Below are 20753 nucleotides of genomic sequence, written 5' to 3' on the forward strand. Positions count from 1 at the left end.
TTATTTTTTTAAAAAAATTAGTCAAAACTAATGAGCAAATAAGCTCTTCTTGTACTACAAGCAGAGAATCATTTCTAATGATCACATTTTCAGACCCAGCAAGGCAATCTTGGTCCAATCCAGCCATTTAAGCTAAACTGCACAACCTTGTTATCTTACAAAATCTTTCAACCATGAATTTTTTGGCAGAAGAGTGCCCTACAGGCTCCACCAGGAACAATAAACAGGTGTTTTCAAAGGCAGAAGGAGTTATTTTTCACATCACTACCACATTAACAAATACTGCAGAGTTTTTCTCCTTTATTAGATCATTTAATAGCCACCCTTCATAATAACTCCATCTGCAAAAAAGTAAAGCATTATCTTTAGTTCAATGAGCTGATGGATGTAAAAAGGTATTAAATCAAGAGAAATAGGATCAATCTGATCAATCTTAGTTGAACAGTGCAAAAATACCAATTCAAATAAACTGGTTTTTTTAAAAATAGATGTAGACATTCACAAACATACTGATAGCTAACACCGCTATCAATCTCAGCAAATTGATATAACATATTCAGGCCCTAAAATTCACTGTAAGGCCTTAATCACAGGCTTTCTGATATCTTTGTTGCCCTTCTTGGTTAAAAGTTAGAACAACTGCATTAGTCTAAGTGAAGATTTTTTAAAAAGCATATTTCCACATTTTTTCTTGCCTTGTGCTTTCATTAAAGCAAGCTGAGAAGAACTTTTAAGATTACAGTATGCTTTCACTAGAGAAATTTAACTTTAAATACAAATACATAATATTCTTAAGGGTAGTACAAATACCATCAAGCCAATTATGGTTTAGCAGTAATTAAATCTCTGATTTGCAGCAAACTATGTAAAAAATGATCTTTGTTAAGGAATGTTGCGATGGATAATTTTTTATCAACATGTATATGTATCTTGAAATCAGGAATAGGCACGGTTTAAAGAGCTCCTTCTGTACTTCACTGGCTCTCCAGACGGTGCTTCTATTTAAGGCAACACCTAAAATGCATTGTTCTGGGTTACCACAATAACTGGGACATAGTCTAACACAATTTAAAGTCAATCATTATACAAATTGAGAACATGAGCGTTTCCAGTTAAACCCTTTTTTGCCCTCTCTGAGCACCTACAGCACACTGAAGTCCTATACTCCTCACGTCTCAAAGCTATGATAATACAAGTAACCGCAACTGTTAAAGGTCGCAATTTGACGGTGACCCCTACCTTGTACTCCTGTAATAAGAATGTACCTACACAAAATAGCATATTCCTCTACAAAGCACAAGAAGTCTCAAAAACTGCCATCATTCATGGACGTTCATACTGCAAGTATATGTTACTTGTACGTTGGGGTTTGGTTTTTTTCTGTGAACAGGACTCTCTTACTCTGTAATCATACGTAGCATCTGGGTTTTCATCACAGGCAATAACTTCTGGAGCCATCCAGTACGGAGTTCCAATAAAAGTGTTTCTCCTGCCAACTGTCCTGTCCAGCTGAGCACTCACACCGAAATCCACTGCGGGTGGGAAAAGAGTAAAATAAAATAAGAGGGGAAAAATAATGCAGCGATTACTTCTGTAAGGTGATTTGGAAATAAAACCCTGTGGATGCTCCACGTGGGAGGACCACGCTGAGGAGAAATATGATGATTAATACTTAGGCAGCCGAGCCCTTGTGGTTCATATGCAACGTGCTTGGGCCACAAGTGTCAAGGGACACAGCAGCATACAACCACCTCTCCTGCATCTCTCACCGGCCTGCCTGTACAGAAGGGAACATACAGCTGCAAAAATACTGCCTGGGAGGCTGAGGAAGAGCTATTCCCTTGCCAAACGGTGAAGCCAAGCACCTTTGCCTGTACAGAAGGAGCCACTTCCCAAAGGTACCTCTCATGCCATGGGAAAACCGCATGCATGAAACATGTCTCCCTTTTGGCTGTCCACCTTTTCTGCTCTAAAATCGGACAGCAAAAACAATCTGTTGCTCAGGGAATTGCTCTCTGCTCTAATGCACAGAACAGATGCATTGATAGGAGCGAAAGATGAGGATTATTCAAGAGGTGCTAACTTTGAGCACACACACTGGCTGCAAAAGAGATGCCCATTTCATTACAAGGCAATTACATTACAAGGGTGTTTTCTTCCCTTCGGTTCTCCCTGCTCACAACAGCAGTGATATATGTCTTTCTATACCAGTAACTGCATCTGCTCTAGGAGCACTGTGTCAGCTTCACTGCATCCATCATCCGAGCATCACTGACAAACTGGTGTGGACGAGCTCGGTGGGAGCAATGGTTTGGGGGCTACTGTGCTCTACTTTGGACAAAACGGAGGAAAGCTCTCCTGAGAGCTTCCTCCTCCAGCAGCCAGGACATTTTCCCATGCCTCGTGCTGCAGGAAGGTGTAATGCAAAACAGAAGGGATGTGGGCTGGGTGGGAGGGCTTCAGCATGGCTCTATATTTAACCAAAAAAAGGTGGCGAGTGTAGCGTGATACAAACACAGAAGGTTAAAGTGTGCAGTAACTGGAAGAGACAGATTAGAGGAAGAAAAAAGAGTATGTCCACTTGGAAGGAGAGAAGCAGCCAGGGATGAGCATGTTTTTCGGCAGGCATGCCAGAGCTGGAACTGCATTTTGAACTTGATGCCACAGCTCCCTTGAGAGTGCCATCCAGATCATATTTTTGTGTCCAGAACGTCAACAGCAGGTGCTATTTTAATTAAAGCCAAATACAAGAGAGACTCCTGTCACTGCCTGAGTCCAGAATAAAGGGATCAGAATGAACCCAAGTCACGCACAGCTCGGTGGGGGAAACAAAACGATCCCCTCACTGATCCCCACACCTTCTAAAGAAATGCAACAGCCTGCACACCATCTTCCCGAAGCAGGAGGAAATATGTGCAGGACCTCAATCCACATGGGAGCAGTGATAGAGTGCTCGTGCTACAGAACACGTTGCAGGCTCTTAAAGGATGAAATTCGTTTGGGAACATCACAAAACCAAAGGCTGAACGAATGAGAAAGTGGATGCGCGCGCCTACTTACCGAGCTTCACTTCTGCGTTCTCCGTTAACAACACATTTTGCCCTTTGATATCCCTGTGAATCACATGATGGGCATGAAGATGGGCCAACCCCTGCATGAAGAAGAGGAGAGGATGTTCAGAGTTAGGCTCTGGGCTTAGCAGCAGAGTGGCCATACCCAGCACCCCCAAAGCCCATAGCACTGGGTCCTGTGCTCTCGCACAGCGGTTGGGTGAAATGGGACCCATGTGAACCTTGTAGCGGCACATCACCCGCACAGTTTTTGGTAACGGAGCAGAGACACAGCCCCCAGGTCATGCACACGCTGTACCTAAACACAGCCCAACATCTGCACTGTCGCATGAAGAAAGTTCAGCTCCCAGAAAGTCTCTGTGCAACGACACTGTAAGTGACATCAGCATCGGTGTACGTCACTGACATCTGACACACACAGGGTCACCCAGAATTTACTCCGGGGAAGGGGGTGCAGGGAAAAGGGGGAAGCGTCAGCATGCATAAATGCACCCTGAGAAAGGGGTGGGAGGGTGATGGACTGGCAGTTATGTTTGAGGGCGAGGGACAACTGTTGATAAACAAAAGCTCTGTTGCAAAGCTGAAGTTCTCTTCTTTAGCCTCCATAAACATGAAGCCAGATAATTGTTCCTCAGAAAAAAACAACATGCAAAAGAAAAAAAAAAAAAAAAAGAAAAAAAAAAGCTCATGAGCATTATACTTTCCAAAGGAAACAAAACCTCCTGGCATACGGTGCTTTTTGTTGAGACAGCACCTGGATGCATGCCCCAAAGCGTTAGCCATGTAAAGGGAGGGCTGAGGAAGACATATGTTGCATTTTACTCTCTAATGTAATTGGGAGAACAACAGGCAACCCTCTTAGCAACTGCCTGTATTTTGGTTTCTCCTCAGCTCTCTGCTCGGAAAATTGTAGTCTCCGGTGGGATCGTCTTGCCTGTTCGTGTTGCCCTCATAGGTTTTTAATGTTTTATGAAAAATAAAGAAATAGAACCTTTACAGCTGTAAGAGGTTAAGAGAGTAGTGGTTGCTGTAGAGAAATATTTCCTAACACATGTTCTTCATTAAAGGATCATTTACCAGTTTGCCTACATAACCATTGGGCTTTTTTTTTTTTTTTTTTTTTTTTTTTAAACAGTTAATGAGCACGACAAAAAAAACCACCATCCACAGCTCCTCCCCACACATGTCACAAGTGAATCAAGTGAATGGCTGATGTCCCCAAGACCCTTCGTTAGCTGTTAATGCTAAGCGTGGTCTTATTTTTCACAAGAATGAAGGCTTTTCCACAGCTTCACACGGGATACTTTTTAAAGCCTTCTGCTACGCTGACCCAGCCAGAGAGATAATCGTCTGGTCTCTCCAGAGTACCGTCTAACCTTACTGAAAAAACACATTTGGGTTTGCGAAGGGCTGGGAGGAGACAGGGGGGCATGTCTGCATTCTCCTGCAGTCCCCAGACCCCTCCAACCACACAGGGGTTCACTGGGTCAACCCTCACCTGCGTCTCCACCTGCACGTATCTTTGGCACTTTAGCTCATTTTAACTTTCTCTTACACAACCTCTCTCCTCCATCTCTGACGAACACGGTGTCTAATCAGGTTTCGCAATGTCTCATAGCAATGTGAGTTTAGCATTCCTTTTTTCCAGATATTCCAGTTCCTGCTAGCAAGCAATTAAGGCTGCTTTTGCAAATCTCTCACAGGAATGAGAAAGTAGCTTTCATCTAACTCTTTTCTGAGGTAAATCATTTTTTTCCTTTTCTCAGCGAGCATGACTACTTAACCTAAGGAGAACCTAGGACGAACACAACATAGCATACAATACCTCCAAGGTCACACAGTTCTCAAATCAAGCATAAGCTCGGTCCTGCAGAAGTTAGCTTTCCTCATATTAAAGCGTGCTATATCCATTTGATTTGAAATACAACCATCGGTGGGTATTCAACTTTTGTTCTCCCTCATGAACAATTTAAAATGTGCCAGCACAAATGCCAGCAGCCAGGCTCTCTCCTAGCATTTGGAATTAGAGCAAGAGACCAGAATTGCACATCTCCCTCCCTCACCATCTTAAAAATCGCCAAGGCAGAGCAGATGTGTGACGCAGCCAACAGCAGCATTGATTTATGCAACAGCTAGTGGTGGTTTCCTTTAACATAAAGCCCTTCAGAACTTCATTTATGATGAGGCAATTGAACAAACATACTGTGTAGTGGTACGGGTAGGAGGCAATTTGTTTTACAAAGAAGCACGAGGAAAACCATACCAGATTTACTTAGCACAGCAAACAAATGCCAATTCAAAAAGCACTTAAACTGTACCAACTGGAAATTAAATATGAAGAGTAATTAGTTAAAGCTTCAGTTTTAGAAAAACTGGTAAGTGGCATCCCTCTTCCTGAGAAACTTTTGCAGCACCGTCTGCTAGCACTCCACAGCGCCCAGCCACATATGACGTAGCTGCTTGCTCTAGATAGACTGCAGGAATATACAATATGCGAAGGCATCGCAGCACAGAAGTCCTGACTGCTGGCCTGAGCCAACAACTCCCTTCCTTCACAGATTGGATTAGGAGCAGAGAAAAGACAGCTGCAAGCACATTTGGAAAAGCCCATTCTGCACCCTGTTGTGTTATGACACTGTCAGAACCTCAGGCTTCTCAAAACCAGTGTCTTACTGACACTGTTTCACAGCTTCTACAATAGGTAGGTCAATGGTTCTTCCACTGGCTTCTCATGACTAAAAATCGCTATTTTCTGCAAGGCTGCTGTTACAATACAGTACAACTCACACAGAGTTAAATGACGTGGAGCGGACATCTATCTGCTCCTACGCACTCTCCAAAGCGATGACATGGCTAAGGGGATTCATCAGGAACAGCTTCTTGCAGAACCTCAAGCTAGGCTACATCTTGTAAGACTGTTTCTGTGTTTTCAAGTGGAGCAGACTATTTTCCTTACCCGGAGAATCTCTCTGGAGATATATGCTATCCAGTCTTCTTTCAGAGTATTCCCTTTCGTGTTCTTCACAAGGTCTGTGATAGAGCCTGCTCCACAAAACTCCATAACAAGCTGCAAAACAAGTACCAGCACACAACCAACATTAAATGCAGTTCCCAGCTGTCTAGCGAAGCAAAATAATCGCGTTGTAGCATTGATTTGGGAAACCCTCATGAAGCAGAGTATATCATTTATTTTACATCTCTGCCTGGAAAACGGATTCAAACCAAATGTCTCCAATGTGTGTCAGGCATATATGGAATATATATCACATTAGTTACTACATTTTCAAGGACTGATTTAATCACTGTCATTGAATGCTGGGAATCTGGATTTGCTCAGCTATGCAAAATGCATTAGCAGCAAAAGGAGTAAGAGAACATCCAATGCGGAAGGAATCAAACCGATCACACCATTGCAACACATCTTACTCTTTACCTTCTGTTTATTTATAGAAGAACATGCACTGATGTCTGTACTCTGCCATTTCGAACCCAAACTTCGATCCTCTAGAGGGTGTAGATGAGGTGGGATGAGAAATGTAATGGGTACAATTCTCAAGTGCAGCTTTCTTTTTACAGTCACACATTCTTACTGCTCAGCTCATCTGCTTTGTTCCCATGAAACGTGTTACTATCCATCAGGGAAATGGGGGAAAAAAGTCACTTAAAGAGCAAATCCATTGCTAATAGCAAATCTTGGTTCAGCCATTCTCTTAGGGATGCATGATTAGCCTATGTGATTCACTTACCTATCTGTTCAGGCAAGCACCAATTCCATTAGTTTGTCTTTCCATAATGTGGTATTTCTGTCATCCTTAAACTATATCCAAAAGGGAAAGACTTATGAACCTGTTTGAGAAGTATCTGCTTACCCACAGTTGGTCGTCATGTCCTGGAGGACTTTTCTTAATGAAAGCACCATAGTAAGTTGCAATATTTCTATGATGAGAATATTTCTTTAGCATATTAATCTCCAGTTTGATTTCTTCTTCTTCGTCCTTTGGAAAAAATCCAAAAACCATACATTTAATACACCATGTGCATTATTTATTTCCTCTTCTCTTTCACAGAAGTAGATTTTTTAAAAGTTCAAGTTATACCAGCGTCATGCTCAGTAAACACATCCTACGTTCATGCCATCAAAATCTTGTTTATTGAGATGGTCTAAACCAGACCTTTACTTTCCCAAGTTTTCAGTAGTGCAAAAAAGCACATGAAGGATGCACTGGACTTCATCCAATGATGGAGCCGGACAGGATCTGTGTAAAAACCCTACGCTTGTAATACCTTAAGCAAATACATAGCTAGCAGGCTTTTATTCTACGTAACCCAGAGAACTAGAAAACCGGGAAAATCTATGAATTTATGACAGAGGAGTATCATCTCCACCTTCCTCATTTTTTTCCCTTTAATTTTGAAAATTGCAACCAGTCCTATTTAAATGCCAAAGCCGGCCCTCCGAGGTGGGTCTCCCCACAGTGGGGACCACAGGGTCCCATCTCAGTGCCGGCACGGGGCCGGCGCAGGAAAGCAGAGGTGGAGATCAGGAATTCCCCTCGCTGCACGGACGAGGCGTTTGCCTCGTGCACAGGTTTCCTCCTCCTCCATCTGCCTCCGCGGAGGAAAAGCAAGTGCATCAGGAAGAGAAGGCCGGGAGCCCGGGCGGTAAACAGGATACTGGGACACAAAGGCAGAGGAAGGATTTTCCCCGGCTCCAGCGAGGTGCCAAGCAGAGAGCAGCTCAGGTGAAGGCAGGTCATCCCTTCAAAGAGCTGAAATGGGTAACGCTATGCAACCGCTCCTTAAAAACACCCACAACCCGTTTTTGAAGTGACAGCAGGACGCGTTGCATGGAAGGATCCGTGCACGCTTCGGGGTGATGTCTGAGCAGGCAGCCAGCAGAGAGAGAAGAAGAAGGAGCAGACACCATCCCACCCCCGGCTCTCTCCTACCACACCTAGACAGTGGGAGTCTTCATCTATCACCTCTCCAGGCAACAAACGAAAAGGCAGCTGGTTTACCCCTTTAGGCGCAATCTTTATTCGGTCCACAATTTTCTAGCCTTAGATATCCAGGGGGAAAATGTCTACCTTAAATTGATTCCGGGAAGAAACCGAAACCTCTGTTCCCTAGGGTGGCTGGCTGATGGAAACAGTAGCACGTATTTTGATTATCCTGTAATGTCAAAACTGATTACATGAGAAGATTTTAAGCCTTAAACTTCCTTGCAATTTGTACCATGCTAGCAATCAAATATCCTATTCACGACATATGCAGATCCTAATACTAAGTGCATGTTAACTATTTTTACACGCTCGTACGCATAGCTTTAGCAAAAGAAACCACCCTATGCTACAAGGCAAACAATTATTTCAAATACACTGACAGTGGGATGCAGTGCTTACTCGTAAACTATTATGAGAGAATTCCCAAAACGCACCAGGGATAAACTATTCTTAAATCTTCTCATGATGCATCTTTGAAGTAAAATACCGTGTATTTCTGGAACACTGAACAAAATAGTAAAATAATCTCGTAAATCAAAGTTCCCAGTGAACAGCAGCCCTGGGAGAAAGTGTTATCGGAACAGCCTTTTGAGCCAAAAGCTAACTCAGTGCTTCCTCAGCTGCTTCTGTTGTCCTTGCTGTTGTGTGATTTTTTTCTTTTTATTTATTTAGACCATATGCAAAAAAAGAAGAATACATGCTTATACTAGAAACCACCACACCGAACTTTGAATTTAGGCAAAAAAAATGTAATAGGAGCTTTGTTAAACTTCATGGTTTGGGACTTAATTGCTGATAGGTTAATATGTATAATTGGATTAATCTGCTATTTTGTAGTGACTTTTTATATAAAAATTATTTCCTACCCTCAGCACATGAACACAATAGCCTTTACAATACAATGGGCAGGATGTCCTAAAGGTTATTCATGTTTATCTACTGTAACAACAGCCAAAAGGACAATGCTTAGACAGGATCTATTTCTGAAAAATAAAATAATAAAAAACCCACCCCAATAAAAAACCCAAAGAACAAACAACAACAAAAAAAGGCGCGCACAGACCCAGCAGACTGCAGGCAGTTACTGCTCTTTCAGTTTTAACTTGTGGCTGTGTCAAAGCACCTGCTCAACGGCCTGCAGCAACCCCAAGCATCTCCCTTAACTAAGGCTAATAATGGTCCTAAACTCCTGTTTCAGCTGCCACTGAGCATTTGTCCACAACACAAATAGTGTCTCACCTGCAGTTCAATCCAGTCCAAATTCCAGCCTACAAAAATAAATGGATTCAGTAATTCTTGCCAGGCTTTGGAGCACTCCACTTACTTAGTGTGGATCAATAACTCCCTGGCACCGAGTCCTGAAGACTTTGTGGCGACAGGAACTATCATGAGAATTAATCAGCATGTGGAAGGCTGCAGTAACGCTGTGGTACAGCAATTGTTGTAAGATTAAAAAAAAAAAAAAAAAAATTAAAAAAAAAATGGTGGCCAGGCCAAAATTGTTCTTTTCCAGATCAGGAACTTTTTTTTCCAGGCTACAATTGATTTCATCCCAACATGGACAGTTGAAAGAGGCCAAACAATGTGCGCCCTACCGGTGTTTACTTCTCCCCACTAACTACAAAATGAGGGTGAGGTCATTAGCCAAGATCCAGACACCAACCTTGCAGATGTCTCACATCAGGGTGAGATGAATCCCACCCAAAAATCTCACCGGATAAGACCGTTTCCGCACTGGTCTCCTTATTGACACGTGTGCCACAGGGATCCTCCTGCGCAGAGGGAGGTGTTTTGGCAGCCGTTTCGGCATTTGGTCGTGCAAGCCGGCCTCAGGGGTGGAAGGTCTCTCGCCTCGTCCCGACAACGCATGCGCGGCACCACCACCGCTAACAGCCCCTCTGTTTGCAGGGGCACCAGGATCACAAAAGGGGAAAATTAAAACCGATTGAGGCGAGAGACTGTCATTCTCATGAAGGAACACAAAAGTACATCCTTTTTTCTTGGATGAGAGAGGCAGCTGGTGAGCCCTTCCTAGTGATTTTATGCAGCTGGCATCAATTACCACTTTAAGCCATTATCTGTGGATACAAACTCCCATTGAAACCTTCTTTGTCTGGCCTGTGACGGGGCTGGTGTAAGTGTTTTATACTTACACATTCGCTGTCTGTTTGTGACAGCACGTCTGATTACCAGTAATTTTTGCAGTAAGCTGTACTTTTGCAAGACTCACGTGGTTAAATCAAGCTTGGAGCAGCTTTCCTCTCCCTTTCCATGCGATTCCCTTCAGAGATTAAATGGACATGTCAGCATCTCTAGGGATTTCTAGCCACAATGCCGTTTTATCAAAATGACTTTGCCTGTAAGATTAAAAACCACATACGATGCCTGCACAGAAATCCACCTATGTACACTAAGATCATTTCTAACCATTTGAATTAACACATTAAAAAAACCAAACCAGGCGTGTTACCCCCCAGCAGGCCACCTAGCAGCACCCCATCAGCTTGCTTACAGCTGTAGCCCAAAACCTCAACGCCGCTTGCTCTTCCATTCATCATTGCACGCCAAGTGTCAGATTGTTTTTTTTGTACACAGACGGCGAATCAATGACATGTTATTTTCATTACATCACCATTTACAAAACTGTGATGATTTAAGTATCTGAATGACTTAAGTATCTGACCATGGTTGCCGCCAGAGTAACTCCCAGTCAAATAAAAGCTACTAGAGCAGATCCATGTAAGGAATATTAATCCGGACAGCTCAATTATGCCATTTCAGCACGTTTTCCAAAGGTAACCCCCCATGCATCATTCTTGCAAGAAAATCCTGCTTATTTATACAAATTCTTAGAAGATGAGGAATTCAGAAGCGCTTTGCTGGACATCATGGTAGGAGAAGAAGGGAACTACAGCTCTGTAAGTGCCAGAAGCAGGGAGGACATAACCAGAGGAAAAGAAAAATCACTTCATGCCTGCCCTGTTTTTATATACTTCCCTAAACATCGTTGTCTAGGTGCCTCAGGAGACCAAGCAAAACAGTCCAGACTTGCCCCAGCACTGCAACTGGTACGAGACCCCTACTACTAAGGGGGAATAACACTGTTTCCCAAGCTCTGTAGCACAAGGAAGTTATTTCAGGAGCTGAATTAAAAAACAAACAAACAAATAAACCCAAACAAAACCACCTACAGGTATAGCGAGCAAGTATCCCCAGGCATGTAAGTGGTGACTTTCCACCCAAACTCCCCTGAGCGAAAGAGCTGCCTGACCACTGCTCTTTGCTAGCTGCTGATCCTGCCCTCTCAAGGGATGGCACAGCTCGCGGAGAAGAAACTCAGGACAATTTCAGAAGATTTTCTTTATCCTAGTAGTGCGATGAGGGGAAATGTGAATGACAAAACACAGCCAAGCAAGGATAAAGCAAGACAATGTTCTGTGATGAAGGTAAGAGCAAGTTTACCTATCCCGCCAGATGATTTATATGCTGCCCTAAATCAGTTTGCAGAGGAATACAAATCGGTCCCTTCAGTAACTTTCGTTTTTGATTTAAGAAATGAGACAGTGACAAATCTCAGCTCTCCCTGCACAAATGGCATCCAGTCATTTTAAGCTACAACCAAGTGTTTTAAGAATTAACACCACTCCCTAACAGTGGAAAGCCAAACACGCAGGCAAAGGGGGATGGGGAAAGGGAAGCCTCCAAGTCCCTTTTCCTTTGCTTTCCCAATGCTGCTCACAAAGCCCTGCCTGCCTATGCCCAGGGAGCTGCACTGCCCGGAGAACAGAAGCTGGCAATGCTCTGCCTGGGGTTTCAGAAGGAGCTGAGCTGCTGAGGATCACGAGCTCCAGCGGTGGCTTGTGGGATTTGGAAATCTTTAAATCACGGGAGAGTTGGGATCTGTGTGGAGGGGCAGGCAGCAGCCTCAGCCCGGCACTGGGAGGGGAAAGGGACTGCTAACCCACGGACGCTCAGAGTGGTGGAGAGGAAACTAGTTTGTCTTCAGAGGCACCAAAATGATGACGACTTGGCCTTTCTTTCACCATCTCCCCCCGACACGCAAGTTGAAGAAAAACAGGAGAAGCCCACAAGAAACCCAGTTTATTTTCCTTTCTGCTTCCTCTCAATTTTCATTTCTGCTCTCCACCCACACCCAAAAAAAAAAAAAAAAAGTCATAAAAGGCACCAAATGCAAACAAAAATCTTCCGGGATAAATCATGACACCAACTTTTGCAAACCACCATTCTGCTTGTGTGTCACATCCCCCCTCCTCCCTGCACCCCAGACCTGGCCGGCATCCATTCAGAGCAGAATCTGTCCAGGACAGGGAAAGTCTGAATAGTGCCTAGCACAATAGGTGACCTTTTCTGGTGCTGGAATCCATAATATATACACTCGTTAATAAAGTTCTCACACACGAGGGAGATGTTTTGGCAAGAAGAGTTGGGTCAGTATTGCACACAGCACGGTATTTGAACTGGGACCTGTGGCGCTGCCTCTGAACCGGGACGGGGATTGTAATTTTGGGAGGAACCTAACCACAAGAGCAATGAGACTCCAAGTGCCGGGCAAGTCTCTGCCAGTGCCTGAAGAGGTAGGAAGTTTGTGTAAAGCAGAGCAGCTTGCAGTGTGGGGAGCGCAATGTGGAGAAATGCGATCCTCTCCAACACCACTATGGGTGTTGGAATTGGGAATATGACATAAAATAGTTCTTAAAAGAAAATACCAAACACAGGCTTCTTAGGAGGGAAAGCTTAAACTGTTTAAAAGAAAAGACTTTAATCAAGACGTGCAGTAAACATTTAACAAGTCCATATACAGTCCCTCCTAAATCTTACCATACAAGAGTCTCCAACTTTCTTATTACATCCCATCTTTCTTGAGAGTCTTTTACAGAGCCTTGAGCTTTGTACCCTCAAGCTAAAGACCTCATGCAAGTTTATTTCCCTTCTGTCTCTCTCCTCTGTTACCGTCTCACCCCCCGCATTGACTGTGCCTGTCCCACTTCACATGCAAGGTGTCTCCTTCACAGACCCCCTACCCACAGACTCTTCCCACCTTGGCATCAGCATGTTCATTTCTCTGCACCATCCTTCAAGTCCTTCCCAAACACGCACTTGTTCAAAGGCTTCCAGACTGTTTGCCCTTAAGAAAATGCATCTGTCATGCCAAGCCCTCGGTGACACTGAAGGAGCTCTAGACATCCACCAAGCAGTGACCTGGGTGCTGAGCATCGCCCCACCATCACTGTGAGGGTGCTTCTCCAACTCTGCCCCTTGCCCACATACGCAGCCCATGCAGAGAAAGCCCTTCACGGGCTTTACCATTTGCAAGCTTTCTGGAGCCTATCTCGTCACTGCGAGCTGCTCACCAGCCTCCGAGCAGCGTCCACCGTCGGCACAGAGCCACGCTGCCAGGAGCAGCAAACCGGCAACGCTGGTCAGGCAGAGCGATTGCAGAAGACGGCTGTGATGCTTTTTCAAGGGTCAAAAAAATCTTAGTTTTGTGAGAACTGGCTGGCAGAACAGTGCTGTCCTTATGACCACGTTCGGTTACCTTCAGTGGCAAGATTTCATCAAGCAGGTTAGAAACACACTTCCCAATGCATTCAAAACAGAGGCTGCTTTGTCTCCCCTTGGCACAACACCCTCTCTACTGCATGCTAAAGGCACCGTCTGAAACAAGAGAGAAAATGAGCCAAATTGTTCGCAACAGTGCCATCGCTGAGGCTGCAGCCATCAAGCGACAATTAAATTAACTGGACAAAAAAGCACGAGGGAGGGCTAGCTCTTAAGCAGGGTCCCAGCACTGCCCGAAGGAGCCTGTGTAGAAGCATTGTGCAGGCACAGGAGATGGAATCACGTGCGGGCAGGAAGGAGCCAAAAACCACGTGAAGACAATACTTGTCTGTTGTCTCCCCCCTAAACCACCTCCTCTGCCAATCACCCTGACAACAATATTTTCTTTCTTGCCTGATGTGCCCCCGATGCCTTTGCTGGTCACTGAATGAGCTGCGCTGAAGGCACAGAGACTGCACCGCTGCTGACCTCCGCCAGTAAAACCCCAGGATGACATGGGCTTTTCCGAAGACAACCAAGAGAGAAACCTCCTAAGGGCAAATCCCTTCAACCATTGCCAAGGCAAGTCCCTTGATCCTGGTCATGACTACTTAAAAGAGTTTTCTGCTCAGACTGCATGTTTATCCCAGCTATACAATTCAACTGTCCATCCTCATCAAGCCTAAATTATTTACAAGTTATGCAACAAGCTAGCCTTGTGCTGACATCTTCAGAGCTCTCATAAAAGAGGGAAGGTTTAGTACCCTACTTCCATTACTATTAATTATTCACACTAAAAATGCCTGTTGCTATACAATTCTACATTCAGTCTCAGTTTTTTGTGATCAGAACAAGCCCTTGCTAGCAGATATGAAAAATAAGTCTGTGTGAGAAGGAAAGAAATTAAAACAATTTCCTTTATGCAAAGCTCCGGGCTCAGACAATAAGAGGAGACGTAGATGCTGGAGAGAAAACAGGCTTACGCACAAAGCCAAAAAGTTGCACAGCTTTTCTACTTCCAATCTCGGTGTGCATTTGATGCCAAGCAAAGCAGCATCTCTAGGGGGGGCGGGGGGGACACAGAGCCAGGGGAGGTGTTTGCCCACCGCTTGGCCCCTGCTCTCCCTGGGCAGTGTGAAGTTCCACCATTCCCACCCGGAGGGCAGACCTCCTTCCCAAAGGGGATCAACACATGGGTCCCTCCCTGCATGTGCAGTCCAGACGCTGCTGGGCCACAGTTTGGACCTGGGAGATGGAAAAAGCTCCTGTGCCCTGCAGGTTTGATGCAGCTGGAGAGATTCAACAAGAAACTGAAGTTCTAGTTTGAAACTAAGCTTTAACTTTCAGGGAGGTTGGGCAGAAGGCAAACATGTGAGAGAGGAGAGAAAAGGCTGAAAGGACTGAAACTGGATTTCCTATGTACCAAATGCCACACAGAAGCTATATGAGCAGAAATTTAAGCTGGGAAGGTAAAATACATTAAAAATGGCAGTTCTGGCGTAACACGAATGTTATTCCAGTACATACACCATGAAAACCTATAATTACACGAAGACACTGATTCCCTTACAGGACAGATTTGTTCAGCATACAGCCTCACACCCACACTGACCAACAAGTCCTGTAGATGAACAGGGAAGAGGGATTTATTTACAACCCCTCTTTCATTTTGTAAATTGAAAGAAACCCAAATGCTAAAAACCAAACAAAATACCCCAACAGTTCACGATCATGAACCCAAAAGCTGTAACCACGCACACCTGAACAACAACAGAACAAAGGAGAGGAAGGAACAGTAATCCCACTTTGGCACTTCCTCGAGGCTGTTTCACATAGGATCCTTTATTAAAAAGAGATAGGACTGGAGAAGGAGCTGACAAGAAATTCAGAAGCTCCATCACATGCCACCATTTCTTCGCCCAACAGTGACGGAGGGCTTGGTGCTGCTCAGTACATACTATTATTTAGGCCAAAAGCAAACACACAGATTTGTGAAGCTGGGGGAGCAGACTGGCAATGGTACTCCAAATTCAATCATATATTAAAAAATAAAAGAAAAAAATTAAAAAAATATGGGGGAGCACGAACAAGCACCACCACAATTGCCAGCAGTGAGCAGCTGGCAGCCACGAAGCAAGTACCTCACACTTTCAGGAGACACAGTCCCACCAGTGACCTTCACCCCTCCGTGGGACGAGTCCCACCTCAGGTGGACAGACCTGTCCATTTCTGGGCACCTTTCCCCCATGCTAAATTGCGGGTGCCTAGGGCAGGTACATTCCAGGCTTCAGCACAACCACTACCTGCCTAAAATTAGACAGAATGAACCCAGGCTTTGGTCATTGGTAGCATCAACAGCTAAGGCCAGCAAACAGCCACTGGAAGACTACAAGTTTTATTATCTACTTCAGCTTCTGAACCTTAATCAACTGGTAGGTGGAAGGAGAACTTTGTAACACATTGCTAATTCCTCAGCTGTCCACATTCCCCAAGTCTTCCAGGCTTTAATTAAGCAAACCTTCCTCATTAAAATGTTGCGAGTGCTGCAATTTTTCCTTCCAAATATTTAAAACTCCGTCTGCAACACTTACAAAGCCCTGCATTTTGTCTGAAAATGAGTACTAAGAAAAGCCCTGAAAACAAAATTACCACATTTTCTTTGCAGCCCACGAATACGTTTCTATAAAGTTACATACTTCACTTATCCCGTTACTATGAACGAATAGATTGAATGCTTCTTTTCTAAAGTGCTGTACCTCAGACAGAGGTGATCTGCCAGATGAAATGACACCTAACAGACAGCCATCACATCCCCCAACATCGAAGGTAATACGTTGGCTTAGGAGTTAATACCCATGTTGAACGCCCATTGTACGTGCTGTCAGTAACCTATGCTGTTTTACACCCACAAAAGGAAAACTTCAAATTTTGGGCTATGCTACAGCCTCCAAAAAACTCCTTGTAAGCAAGGACTAGTGTGAGATCATGATCTGACTTATTCAACACAAGGTTTCTTTTGTGAAGCAGCCAAAATATGTAAATTACTCGGGAATAAAAGGAATCGTCCGATCTGTACATGTGTCTTACAAACATGATTGAATGACACAGTGCGAATGCACAAGTCCTTACAAGTTTTAATTTCAGGTAATCTTTGCCTAAAGGCTAAACGCTTTAGCTTCTCTGGTCCAATATTAGTCACTGCTCAACCCCTGTCGGTGATTCGCAACCTTCTCCCCTGCCTTACGCAAAGAAAGCACCGCAAATGCAAAACACCAGGAGCGAACAGGGAGGACCCAAAAGGTTCGAAGGCCCGTTCCTCTCACCAGACGAGGGGCAGAAGGGATCGTGAAGAAAGCGTGACACCAGCCCACCGTTGTGTGTTTGAGAAACAGGCTGAATATATACTGTCCGCGCAGACCGTGGGTGGCTGGGGCGAGAGGGGAGGAGACCTGACCAAGCCCTACAGGCTTGTCAAATTTTATTTTCAATTTTAAAACTAGCCCAGAAAATACCTTCGGTTTCTTTCACGGACATCGCAAGCAAAGACTGCTTCGAAAGCCAGCCGGAGGAAGCTTGCTCCTCCTCCCATTGCCACCATCTCCACCTTTCTTTTCCTTCTCTCTCTGGTTTGGTGAGAACTGCTCCTCCCAGCAGCGACAGAGCAGAGGATTAACATCAGGCCGGTAGCTGTGAGACAGTCAGCCCTACACACACCCGAAGAAATACCCTGTCCGAGACCTCAAACCACCTGCTTCTTGCTGGCCAGGGAACGGGCTCCTTCTGCAAGGGGCAAATCCAGGCCCACGACTGATGCCAGACCAGACCCGGGGGTTCTGCTCCCCAGGCTCTTCAGCAGCATTCCTGAAGCCTACAACCCAACGGCAGCTTTAGGGGTGAAAAAGCACCACCAAGCTCAGCTGCTCTGTGGGAATAAACAGAAAAGAAAGAACTAGAAATATATAGGCTGAGAGCAGCTTTGCTGGAGCAACGAGCTCCTTCAATTTGCTTCTTCGCTTAAGAACAAGACCCATGCTTACAACCCTAAGGGTTTTCAAAGCAGGAAGGAATACGGGTATTATATTTTAGCTCCAAAATACACTTGCACTCAGAAATACAACTCTTTTTTAAATAGGAAATCCATTACAGAATGATTTACAACTGCCTGACAAGATGATGATGATGACTCTGTAATTATCAGGTCCAATCACTCAAATTACAATTTACCAGCAGACACACAAACTACTTGATTCACAGCTAACATTTTCTTCAGCACACACGAGGTCCTTCCTAAAACGAGAGGGGAGACAGACAACCCATATCAGTAACAGACAAATGCGTCTGCTGACCAGAGGAATTCAGGGACGTCTGCGAGGGGCAAATTTCCCTTCGTGTTTGTGCCAAACCCTTCCAGAGGACAGATGACAACCAGGGCTGCAACCACAAGGCTTTTCCTTTGTATTCAGACAGGAACAGCTGTTAAACAGGTACAAAGGTACGGCCACGTCTGGGCACGCGTGATAAGTGAGTTCTTTATAAAATCGGTTGCTGAGGTTTTCATTTTCTTTGGTAGATTAATGCTGACTTATGCACAGCATTTAAAATCGCCCCGCACTGCCAAAGCTCTGTAAAGGCTGTGCACTTTAGTGTACAAGTAAGTGCATTTGGCGTTGCGCCACTATGTACAAAATCATTTTCATGCAGCTGCCAGCAGAAGGGAACTATATTCTTGGACCAGATGTTTTTGTTGTCGGCGCTGCCAAGCACGCCTGGAAACCTCACAGCTGAGCAGTGCTGCAGGAGTGAATTAACAATGAACAGAGCCACAAGATGCTCGTGTCCATCTATCAGACGGGGCATCAAGATCTCCTCTCTCCCTTCCTCCCCCTCTCCGAGCAAGGAAGCTGCCGATAGCCAGCTAATTATTTACCTGCCCGAGAAGAAAAGCCCTTCTGCCTCCATCAGGATAAATAACAGCAACAAATACTTGCAGAAAATATTACACCCCAGCTGCATTTACCCTTAGCTGGGAAGGTGACAAAGAGACCATGATTAACAGCCAAGAAAATAGGACTGGAAAAAATATAAATGGTCCTAATACTACAGTACATGTTTGTTTTTGCTGTAGGGCTGTGAACAAGCTTGCATTTATTAAATGCTATTTCACCTCAAAAATCAGAGCCGCTATGGCATCTCACTCTCCAGTTTAAGAACAAACAGCTCAGATCCCAGCACAAGTCTCCTGTAACCCTGGAAGCACCGGCAGGAGTTTGGGGACCCGAATCCACTTCCCAAGCCCAACACCGGCTCCCGGTGAGGCTCGGCTGCTCTTCGCCCTCCCGTCCCCGTGCTGCAAAGCAGGGGCTGCCGCCAGCCCCCGACCTGCCGGCCTCGCCTTGCCTGTCGCAACTCCACCACGACTAGCAGAGGGGACCCGCGGGCCTAGAGGAACAGAAATAATAAATGGTCAGACAGCTGCTTAAAACCGTGGATGTGTACGCACAGCAGGCAGAAAGCAGTCCCGTCAGGAACAAGGGAGCCAGGCACCGACACCCGGGTGCTGATAAGGAGAAAACAAGGTTTACTCGGTCCAAAACTCTCCCTTGACAGGCCTAAATCAACCACAAAGTCTGTAAGAGAAACCTGAGAGGCCAGGCTACCTCACCCAGAAAGAAAAACCCCTGCAGCAGGCAGGGAAGAGGTAGCAGCACATCCAGACTGCAGCCCTCCCCGGGGCGGCAAAGGGCAACGCCGCTCCTTTGGGTTTTGTGGCTTCTTTGTTTATTCCACTTGCCGGGCATCACACGTGTTCGAAGCGAAAGGCGGCAGAAAAAGGAGGGGGGGGTGTTGTGAGCCTGCTGGGAGCTGCTTTGGGGTCTCTTTTCTCAGACAGGCAAAGCCCTCTCCTGTACCGCAAGCCACTGTTAAAAAAGCGATGCTCGGCAACTTGGCTGTAAAATAAGCACAGGTGTAACGTGTTTTACTGAAATCCTCCTATATGGGAATGATCTGCTCACCTCAGACAGAGTATCACTTTGGTTTCCTCAGCCTCCAGTAGCCACCACATCTCCTGCGCCAAATGTAGCCCCAGCCCGCCTAGCTACACCCACCAGCCAGCGCCTGACACCCAGAGCAGCACCTTCCTTAAGGATAAATTAAAAATTACGTGTTTAAAAAAAAAACAACACAAAACAGATGGCCTCTCTCGTCCAGAAAAATAAATGGTTGTCTTCTCAGGGACTTTTAAGACAAAAGTAATGCTGTCACTACAGGGTCTTGGGGGAAGATGATTCACGACCAGGAAAAAGCCTGCAATTCTGTGCTCGGGGTATTCACCCCAACAGATACAACAACTTTTTACTATGCTAGTCCCATAACATGACAAAGTGACAGTCTGAAAAAATTTTCCCTTCATCACACTGATTAGAAACCAAAGAAAGAGCAATTAGCCTAGCCAAAATGTGGGGGGTGGGGGGGGGGGCATTTACATCCAAAGGAGAAAACCTGGATTGTTTGGAGAGCTTCAAAATTCAGGAGGATATGCTTTAAGGCACCGGATTTGCTCAGAGCGGAGCTGTGTGACAATGAAGCCATGCACAAAGGGACAGGCTGCAGCAACCCTGCCAGCTCCAGCTCCACCACCAAGGCAAGGATCCGCTGGTCCGTTTGGAAACACTACCGAGCAGCATGGAAGCAGCACAAATCCCACACACAGCAAATCGGACCTCTCCAATAGCTGGAGAGGCAGCTAAGTGAAAGACCATGTGTTGTGGAGGTCAGCTTCTGCCAGACTACAGGCATCTGAACAAAGCCCGTCACGGCTGGAGGCTCCTCTCCTGCGGTTTCCTGAAGCCTTGTCCCTCCAACAGGCGCATGGAGAAATCCCAAGGCCCAGTCAAAAAGGAAAGCCTCACAGAAATTGCTGGTTAAATTGGTTAAGCTTGTCTTTGCCAGTTTACTAACAAATGATGCTCCGCTAGGAAAAGCCTGTAGTTGCGCTCTGGCTGGCGTGAATTAAAAAGCAAGGGGTGGAGGGTGCAGAATAGGAAAAGGAAGAACACGGAGGCTATTATAAAGATAACAAAACATAATAATAATTAAAAAAGGAGGTTCTAAGGTTGTG

At 45.2% G+C, this 20753-nt stretch overlaps 1 protein-coding gene across 9 annotated transcripts in view; it reads right to left on the reverse strand.

The window, feature by feature from the left end:
- Positions 1–20753, reverse strand: part of MAP4K4 (mitogen-activated protein kinase kinase kinase kinase 4) — a 170408-nt gene that overhangs the window by 55181 nt on the left and 94474 nt on the right. For all 9 annotated transcript variants that reach the window (XM_049834558.1, XM_049834553.1, XM_049834556.1 and 6 more), the window contains 4 exons: positions 6941–7066; positions 6028–6138; positions 3061–3151; positions 1402–1532 (listed from right to left, as the gene is read on the reverse strand). In XM_049834558.1, the coding sequence (XP_049690515.1) occupies positions 1402–1532; positions 3061–3151; positions 6028–6138; positions 6941–7066 (459 nt within the window). The remainder of the gene's footprint in view (positions 1–1401; positions 1533–3060; positions 3152–6027; positions 6139–6940; positions 7067–20753) is intronic.

Source organism: Accipiter gentilis, chromosome 31, assembly GCF_929443795.1.
Source record: "Accipiter gentilis chromosome 31, bAccGen1.1, whole genome shotgun sequence".
In the NCBI taxonomy this organism is placed as follows: domain Eukaryota; kingdom Metazoa; phylum Chordata; class Aves; order Accipitriformes; family Accipitridae; genus Astur; species Astur gentilis.